Consider the following 9744-nt stretch of genomic DNA (forward strand, 5'->3'; position numbering starts at 1 on the left):
CTAAAAATGAAGCAGCAGAGCTCATAGCTATTTCCTTCTAATTTAAACACTAGAATTCTATAAATGGGTCACCTGGGGGAATAAATTTATAATGGGGACAGTTAATCCTTGCCCTTTTATGCTTTGAAGGTCGTGGCTGAAGATGAGACCTGATAGATGGCCTTAGGCAGGCTCCACTGGCTGCCAGCTGCCGAACTCATCAGTAGACTTATTCCTCATCATCCTGACAGGATAATGAGGTGCTGCTAGAGAGGGATCTGAAGCTTCAGGGAAGATAAACTACCATGGGATGGTTTTAATAGCTTACCTGCTTGAATTCTGACATGTGTGAAACCTGTTGCTGCTAACCAGATAACTTACTTTTTTTCAATTTTGATGTTGTAAATTTCATCACAGACTAATTTGAGGTATCTCTGCTTTGGCAGGCGTGACAGTAGCTGCTTCACAGTTGTATTAAAGGCCTGTTCATCACCATCCCACTAGGGGAAAACAAAGATAAGACTTTTTAAACAGCAGGGTACACTTAGATTTTTTTTTTTTTAAACCGGAGAAGTTTATGGCTCTTCCCAGGCATCACTAATGGGATTTACTAGTACTCTTCCAAAGACCAAAGTACCTACAGAGAAGCCATACAGAGGTAAGTATTAAAATCTATAAGAGGGTTGCTCTAACTCTTCGAAGGATGACTCCATTTACTTTTAGAATTAAAATGCTATACACCACTTCATTAACATCATAGGCCCTTTGGTGTCATCCAGTTCATTCCTACTTTGGGAAAGTATACCAGCTATCACTGTACTACCGTGATGATCTTGGGTAAATTATTTTCTGCTCCTCTTTGCCTATGTGTGACAGATGCCACTTTCATAATACATCAGTGGCAAATGAAAGGTCCAGTTACCAGTATAGAACCAGTAAGATGGTACTAGAAGCAAGCACATGGATCCATTTTCAGTTTCCAGGACAAACACAGATAAATGACATCTCTGGTATCAAATATTTTGGGCAGGTGAAACAAAGCTGTGATTTTGAAGTAGTCATTTATTCTATTATAATATATTAACTATAGCTGGGGCTATATGTGATTAAGGGGCTCTATTGGCTATTCAAACATATGTTCAAAAGAAAATAGATACATGTAAGATTCCAAAGTTAAAATGGGGAAGGGAAGATACATGTGACTGATACTAGGGATTCTAGCACCTGGAGCAAACTCATTTCAGGGTGGGGAGATGGCAAGGGGAAAGAGAAAGAGTCCTCAAGGCCACTGCTGGGAAGGATGCCATGCACCACTGTTCCCAGGAGTCTCATACTAGTTATGGTTGTTTATGTTCTAAAACAATTGACATTCTCATTAATCTTCAGTTGGCAGTGGCTCTTAGCACTCTGCTCCTTCCTATTAGGAGGCAAAAAATGTTTGAAATTATTCCATTAATATATAACAATTGACATTCTCATTAATCTTCAATTGGTAGTGGCTCTTAGCACTCTGCTCCTTCCTATTAAGGGGAGAAAAATGTTTGAAATTATTCCATTAATACATAATTTAGGAACAAATCTCTTCTGTAAAAGGAAGGTTAACCAATAATCTCTACAAATTCCCAAGTTTAGAAAATTAACATCACTAAGGAAAACTCATTTCAATTTGGTCCATTAATGGCAAAAACTATTCAAACTTTTGGAATTTAAAGTTTGGCTCTTTCTAAGCCAATACTTAGTTATGGCAGAATCTCTGTAGCTTACCTCTAATGACAAAAACTGCAAAATTGTTTCTTTTGGCAGGTCTACCTGTGAAAATGGAAATACATAATAAAAGTTTGCATAAGGGGATTTGATGGGACAATTTTGGTCAGCTTAAATGATTATTTGTATTACACACTATTACCAAAGACTGAACTTGGAAATCATTGTTCAAGTCTGTGGGATGCTGTTATGTTTGGAAATGAAATAAATGTCAACGGTATGAGGATGAGACTTCAGCTCTGGGGCCCCACAAAGTCGTAATTCTAGCTCCTCACCACCTCCCTGCCCAAAAGGGGAACTGATTCTAATACGTGTACATATGTAGATTTAAGATTTAAAGGCCCACTTAGAAAATTACACAAACAAAATGGAGATTTTTGGAGGATATTATAATTTTTTCCCCCATTTTTTGAGTTGGGCTGGAGAAGGGAGGAGAGGAAGAAACCTTTTTCTTTTGATATTTCCACCCAAGCCTTCACATTTTCTGTATAGTTTCATGCTCTAATTTTGCATAAGGTTAACCTTAGTGAAAATTGTGTAAGAATACAAAATATTTATATTGAGCTAAAAGCTAAGCTCTGAGAATTTTGCTCTTACAACAATATCAAAGGAAAGGACTTACAGCCAAAATTTCAATTTCGCTGCTCTTATGGTGGAGGTTGGCAAGGGCAGTCTGGAGTCTTGTTTGCACCTGTAAGAAGAGATTACTGAATTCAGAACATGTAGAAGCAAGACATCTTCCTGTTGTTTGTCTGCAAACCAAACATTATAGTAGGGGTTCTTAAATCTGGAGTCTATTTTTTCCTCAATTACATGGAAACAAAAAAATTTTAAGTTTTTTTTTTTTTAGTTCCAAATTCTTTCCCTCCCTTCCTCTCTCCCTGAGAAGGCAAGCAATTTGATAGAGATAATACCTGTGTAGTCATTACTCATGTTACAAAAGAAAATGCAGACCAAAAAATCCAGAATGATTGTTAAAATAGTATGCTTCAATCTGCATTCAGACTACATCAGTTCCTTTTCTGGAGGTGGCTAGCATTTTTCACTGTAAGCCCTTTGGGATTGTTTTGTATCATTGTATTGCTGAAAATAGTTGGGCACATAATTGTGCAAATAGTTCCTAATAATTGCTTTAATTTCATCTTCATTAAGGGTGAATTCACCCTTTTCATTTTGATACTGGTAATTTGGTTTTCTTTTTTAATCAAATTAATCAATGGTTTGTTTTACTGATTTTTTTTTTCTTAAAACCAGCTTAGTTTTATTTATTAATTCAGTGGTTTTCTTTAAAATTATTAATCTCTCTCTTGGTTTCAGGATTTCCAATTTGGTATTTAATTGGGGATTTTTAATCTGTTCTTTTTCTAGTTTTTTTTTTTTTTTTAAGCTGCATGCCCAATTCACTGATCTGCTCTTCCTCTATTTTATTGATGTAATCATTTAGAGATACAAATTTTCCCCTAAGTACTGTTTTGGCTGCATCCCATTAATTCTGGCATGTTGTCTCTTTGTTTTCATTCTCTTTAATGAAATTACTTATTGTTTCTATGATTTGCTCTTCGACCCAGCTCAGATCTTTTCATCAGGAATGCTTGAAAGTCTTCTATTTTATTAATATCCATTTTTTCCCTTGACGAATTATACTCAGTTTTGCCGGATAGGTTATTCCTGGTTGTAATCCTAGCTCCTTTGCCTTCCAAAATATCATATTTCAAACCTTCTGATCCTTTAATGTGGAAGCTGCTACAGCTTGTGTGATCCTGATGGTGGCTTCACAATATTTGAATTGTTTCTTTCTAGCTGCTTGCGATATTTTTTTCTTTGACCGGGAACTCTGGATTTTGGCTATAATTATTTTGGGAAGTTTTCATTTTGGGATCTCTTTCAGGAGGTAATTGGCAGATTCTTTCAATTTCTATTTTACCCCCTGGTTCTAGGATATCAGGGCAATTTTCTTTGATAATTTCTTAAAACATGTCTAGTGAACTGGGATACAGAGTGAAGTCAGGAGAACATTGTACAGTGACAGCAATATCATATGATGATCAACTGTGAATGACTTAGCTATTCTTAGCAATACAATGATCCAAGACAATTTCAAAGGACTCATGATGAAAAATGCTACCCATATCCAGAAAAAGAATTGATGGAATCTGAAAGTGGATCGAAGTATATTATTTTGCACTATGTTTTTTTTCCCATATTTTTTATTCCCTTTTGGTCTTTTTCTTTTTTCCCAACATGACTAATATGGCAATATGTTCTATCTGATTGCACATATTTAACTTATATCAAATTGCTTTCTGTCTTCGGGGGGAGGTAAGAGGGAGGGAGAAAATTTGGAACTCAATTTTTTTTTTCCAATTTTTTAAACATTTTTATTTAAAGTTTTGAGTTCCAAATTCTATCCCTTCCTCTCTCCCCTCTCCCCTTTCTGAGAGGGTAAGCAATAAGATATTACACCTGTGCAATTATGTAAAACATTTCCATATTAGCTATTTTGTACAAGATGACTTAAAAGAAAAAAAAGTGAAAAATAGCATGTTTCAGTCTGTATTCAGTCAGTATCGGTTCTTTCTTGAGAGGTGGAGAGTATGCTTCATCATTAGTCCTTTGGGATTGTCTTGGACCATTGTATTGCTGAGAATAGCTAAATGTTTCCAGGTTTTTATGAAATCATCCAGCTTGTCATTTTTACAGCACAATAATATTCCATTACAATCATATACCACAACTTGTTTAGCCATTCCCCAATTAATAGGCATCCCTTTGATTTCCAATTCTTATCTACCATATAAAGAGCTGCTATAAATATTTTTGTACAGTTAGGTCCTTTTCTCCGTTATTTGGATGTCTTTGGGATATAGACCTACTAGTGGTATTGCTGGATCAACGGGTATGCACAGTTTTATATTCCTTTGGGCTATAATTGCTCTTCAGAATGGTTGGATTAGTTCACAACTCCACTAACAGTGTATTAGTGTCCCAGTTTTCCCACATCACCTCCCACAGCTGACATTTTCCTTTTTTGTCACATTAGGTGATAGGTGTGAGGTGGTACCTCAGAGTTGTTTTAATTTGCATTTCTCTGATGAGTAGTGATTTAGAGCTTTTTTTCACATGACTATAGATAGCTTTGATTTCTTTGTCTGAAAACTGCCTGTTCATATCCTCTGACCATGCATCAATTGGGGAATGACTTGTATTTTTATAAATTTGACTCAATTCTCTAAATATTTGAGAAATGGGGCCTTTATCAGAGATACTTGTTGCAAAGTTCCACCCTCCCCCCCAGTTTTCTGCTTTCCTTATAATTTTGGTTCGTGCAAAAACTTTTTAAAATAGATAATTTTGATTATATAAAATTACATTTTCTAATGCTCTCTATATCTTCTTTGGTCCTAAATTCTTCCCTTATTCATAAATCTGGGAGATAAACCATTCCATGCTCTCTTAATTTGCTTATGGTATCATGCTTTATGTATAAATCGTGTACCCATTTTGACCTTATCTTGGTGTATGGTGTGAGATGTTGGGCTATACCTAGGAACTCAAACTTTTTAAAAAAATGAATGTCAAAGATTGTCTTTACATATAATTGGGAAAAATAAAATACCCTCTTAAAAAAAAGAAATATGATGTCTAGGCTCTTTTTGTGATCATAGCTTTCAGGTAGTCCAATAATCCTTAAATTATCTCTCAAACTATTTTCCAGGTCAGTTTTTCCAATGAAACATTTCACATTTTCTTCTATTTTTTCATTCTTTTGATTTCGTTTTATTGTTTCTTCATGTCTCCATGGAGTCACTAACTTCCACTTTCCCAATTTTAATTTTTAAGGAATTGTTTTCCTCAGAGAGCTTTTGGAACTTTTTCCATTTGGCCATTTATTTTATTTTATTTTTTCATGAGGCAATCGGGGTTAAGTGATTTGCCCAGGGTCATGCTGCTAGGTAAGCATCAAGTGTCTGAGGCCAGATTTGAACTTGGGTCCTCCTGACTCTAAGGCCAGAGCTCTATCCACTATACCATCTAGCTGCCTCAATTTTGTTTTTTAAGGTGTTATCTTCAGTGTTTTTCTGTGACTATTTTACCAAGCTGTTGACTCTTCTTTTCACAATTTTCTTGCATCACTCTCATTTCTTTTCCTATTTTTTCTTGTGCCTTTCTTACTTGATTTTTAAAATCCTTTTTGAGCCCTTCCAGGAATTCTTTTTGGGCCTATGACTTATTCATATTTTTCTTTGAGGCTTTGCATTTAGGTGCTTTGACATGGTTGTCTTCTTCTGGGTTTGTGTCCTGGTTTTCCTTGTCACCACAGTAACTTGTTAGGGTTAGTTTCATTTTTGTTGTTTGCCCATTATTCTAGCCAATTTTTTTACTTTTAACTTTAAAAAGTTGGGCTGTCCTCCTAGGGTAGAGGGGGTACTGCCCCAAGCTTCAGGCCTTTCTTGTTGCTTCAGAGCTAGCTCTGTGGTCTGTATATTTTGGTGCTTTCAAGGTGGTATGATCTAAGGAGAGGTGTGATCACTGCTCTCCTCACCTGTGCTCTGATCTTTACCCAGGATCTTGTTCCCCTATAGCCACCTATGCTAGCACTCCTCCTGGCCCTGTGATCATGTCCCCCACTCTCCTGCAGGCACAATTGCTAGTGCTCCCCTCTGTCTTGGAATTGAGATCAGGGTCACAAGGTCTCTTGGTCACCTGTTTAGCAACCTTCTTTTCTTGCTACTTAGTTCTTAAACCAGGATCAATGGTGATGGCAGCTCATGACACCCAGATCAGTGGTTAACTGAGGAGATAGAACATGAATACTGGGTTCCAGTAGAATTGTGCTCTAAATGATTTTAGTACTAAGCTAACTGTAATAATAGGAAGAATGCAACAGCAGTCAGCAAGGGAGTATTAGAGATAGATGTAGCAGAGAATACCTGATAAACTGGTTAGTATTTAATAATCTAAGCAAACAGTTAGAAATGCTTACAGAAATTGCCATATCTGAACTCTGTCAATTCATATATCAGAATATAATAGTGGAAAAAGCACTATATTTGGGAGTCAGGAGAGGGCTGGATTCAAATTCCAGCTCCAAACTCAATAGCTCTGACAAATCGTTAGAACTTTTGGTTTCCTTCTCTGTAAAATGGAGATCTACTTCACAGGGTTGTGAGGAAAGAATTTTGTAAACCTGTTAAGTGCTATATAAATCTGAGCCATTCAAATTTAATTCCACTATGCCCTTCTGTCCCCAATTAATCTAATGTCCATACTCATTCCTGCTTCTTACAAATGCCTTTGATCTGAAAAGCTCTCCTTACCTATTCAAATCTTTCAAGGCCCATTTTAAAGTCCACTTTTCATTGAGCAAGGTTAGAACATTTGTGTTTAGATCCTTTAAATAGGGGCTAAGAATGCATAAGGAATTGCTGCCTTTGCCTGTTTACTTACTGTAGACAGGTCACTAACATAGTGATTTAAATATTCACCAAGCTCTTTCCCTATAACAACCCTGTCTGGTAAGTATTGCAGATATTATTATCCCTATTTACAGATGAGGACGCTGAAGAGCAGAGAGGGTAAGTGATTTACCTATGGTTACACAGGTAAGTTTTTCCTTAATTTGCTAAGTTTCAGAAGCATCCTAAGCTTTGGAGGTAGGAAAAAAAGGTGTTATGCTTCTAGCAAAGTTTCTGCATTTATTTCCTCTCATTACTTACATTGTCCCAAAGATAAAGATTGGAAAGCTAAAAAAGCCTCAGTGCATACCTGAGTTTCATACCGCCGCCTGGTGCTGGCTGATAGCTTCTCTGGGGCTATAACACTCACATTAGGAACAACTGTCGCTCCATGTATTTCAAATAAACCTAAACCAAAGAGAATTTCAAAATAGCTTTATTCACTTCTACAAAATGCACCATATTGAAGGCAAGAAGGTGAAATACAAATAAATTGAAAGCTGACCAAAAGCTGTATTTGTTTATAGTTAACAAACTTAAAGACAGTATCAACATGAAATCTTCTATAACCTAGTAACCTCTCAGATTTCAACTAGGCATGAGATTTTCACTGATCCTGGTACAGAGTCAATGCTGACAAAATTTGACCTAACTGGTATATAGTCCTGTAGAAGCTTAGAAGCCCAAATAGCTTCTCTTTGACCTAAATGGGGATAATTGATATTTAACTCAAATATTGCCTTTTGATTTTACAGAAAACTACATTTATATATTACCTTCATTCAAGAAATCATAGATTTAATTCTTACTCATCTGGGAGGTGGGGAGGATTTAGGAGAGAATCGTCTATATGTTTTCTGTGGGTTAAACTGAGGCACAGAGAGCTTAAACTCTGCCTAAAGTACATAAGTTGATGGAATAGTTAGGGTTAGCAGCCAGGTATATGACATTCAGTCTAATGGTCTGTATACTAAAGAATACTCTTTCTAGGCTAGAGGTTTCAAAGAACAGTAAAACTAGCCAAGTAAACTCCATTATATGGAACAATTTTTTGGAGAAGTTAACACTACCATAATTTTTTTTGGGGGGGGGATTATTAGGAGTTAGCCAAAATCATATATAAAGCACTGCAAAGCAAACATAACAGTATCTATCAAGTCAGACACTACAATTATTTTGTTCATTCTGTAATTAGTAGTAATACCTGAAGCATTAGAAAATGACCCCTTCAGATTTTGCCCTGCAAGATTATCGGAAGCTTCTCTAAAAACAAGCAAACAACAACAATTAGAAAAGTAGTCAAGAAGGCAAAAGCAATCTATATCAATGTAAGTTACAGTCAATTTTTCTACTACAGACTACAGAAATGCTTTTCCCTTGACCATTAAGGTATAAACTTGCATAAATTTTTGGTCAAGAGTAAGTAAAAAAAATGACAGGATGTCATTTCAAATGAACAAATACTTAAGAGAAAATACTCCAATTTGTTTAGCTGGATTTAAAAATCCTGGCTTGGCATAAGATGCTAATTTCAATTAACTATAATAGAAATTCTTTCTGCTCCTTTCACAATACTAGGAAATACTAGTCACAGCATACCCCATCCTGTACCTTGGAAGATGCCTATGGGAGAACAGTCTGGTAAATAAAGTTAGTCTTCTCATAGGTGTGAATGGATGTTCTTCCAAAAGCAAATGAATTAAGCTTATAGCCTTTGAAATGCACAATAGCCTTATATCTTAGGAATAAAGGGAAGTATTCATCTTCTATTGATTAATAAAGCAAGCCATTTATATTATAGATTTTAAACCCTCTGCTACAACTAAATCTTATCGGGCATCCTTTTAATAGTCTCTTACCAACCTTGTTATGTAGTTGACTATTTCTTGTTTATTCCCAGTCCCTTGGCTTTTAGTTGTCTGTTACCAAGTTACTTTAGTAACATGACACTGTCATTGCAAAAATCTAGTGCCAAATGCATGATGGAAACGATTTCTTTGAAGAAGAACCAGATTTAAAAAAGGAAGGAATAAACGGGAGAAGCTACTATGGTAGAAATGGGCAGAATGGGGTGGAAAGAAAACTTTAAATCATTTAATAAAACAGTTCACAAACAGATCAGATTGCAGAACAATATTGACAGGCAGACTCCTGGTTTTAAGGATACCTTAAGAATGACAAAGTAGACTTTGGGGTGCTAATATATGTGACTTAAAGATCAAGAGGAAGGCATGTCCCGAAATACTAGAAATTGTCTCATCAAATTACTTTCAGAACTTTCCAAAGGGAATAGAATATATCCATCAAAATCCATTTTGATTAAGCATCACTCTGAAAGAAGGTTCACCAGTGACCTAATTTAAAAATGAATCTGGGTGTTACACTTAAGGAAGCATTTGCATTTACTGGCTTCTATTTATTATATTACCTGATATTCTTTTCATCACAGACTTTGGTCCTCAGTTTCTGTGCCATGTGATCCACGAGGTCAGATTCCAGCACTCGTTTCTCTGTCTGCCTTTCCTTCTCAAAGGATTTGACCTTA

General features: G+C 35.9%; 1 protein-coding gene across 2 annotated transcripts in view; it reads right to left on the reverse strand.

The window, feature by feature from the left end:
• Positions 1-9744, reverse strand: part of EIF2AK4 (eukaryotic translation initiation factor 2 alpha kinase 4) — a 105634-nt gene that overhangs the window by 532 nt on the left and 95358 nt on the right. For both annotated transcript variants that reach the window (XM_027869863.1, XM_027869864.1), the window contains 6 exons: positions 9628-9740; positions 8404-8462; positions 7510-7607; positions 2366-2434; positions 1744-1788; positions 361-479 (listed from right to left, as the gene is read on the reverse strand). In XM_027869863.1, the coding sequence (XP_027725664.1) occupies positions 361-479; positions 1744-1788; positions 2366-2434; positions 7510-7607; positions 8404-8462; positions 9628-9740 (503 nt within the window). The remainder of the gene's footprint in view (positions 1-360; positions 480-1743; positions 1789-2365; positions 2435-7509; positions 7608-8403; positions 8463-9627; positions 9741-9744) is intronic.

Source organism: Vombatus ursinus, unplaced genomic scaffold (assembly GCF_900497805.2).
Source record: "Vombatus ursinus unplaced genomic scaffold, bare-nosed wombat genome assembly UNPS02014794.1, whole genome shotgun sequence".
Classification (NCBI taxonomy): Eukaryota; Metazoa; Chordata; class Mammalia; order Diprotodontia; family Vombatidae; genus Vombatus; species Vombatus ursinus.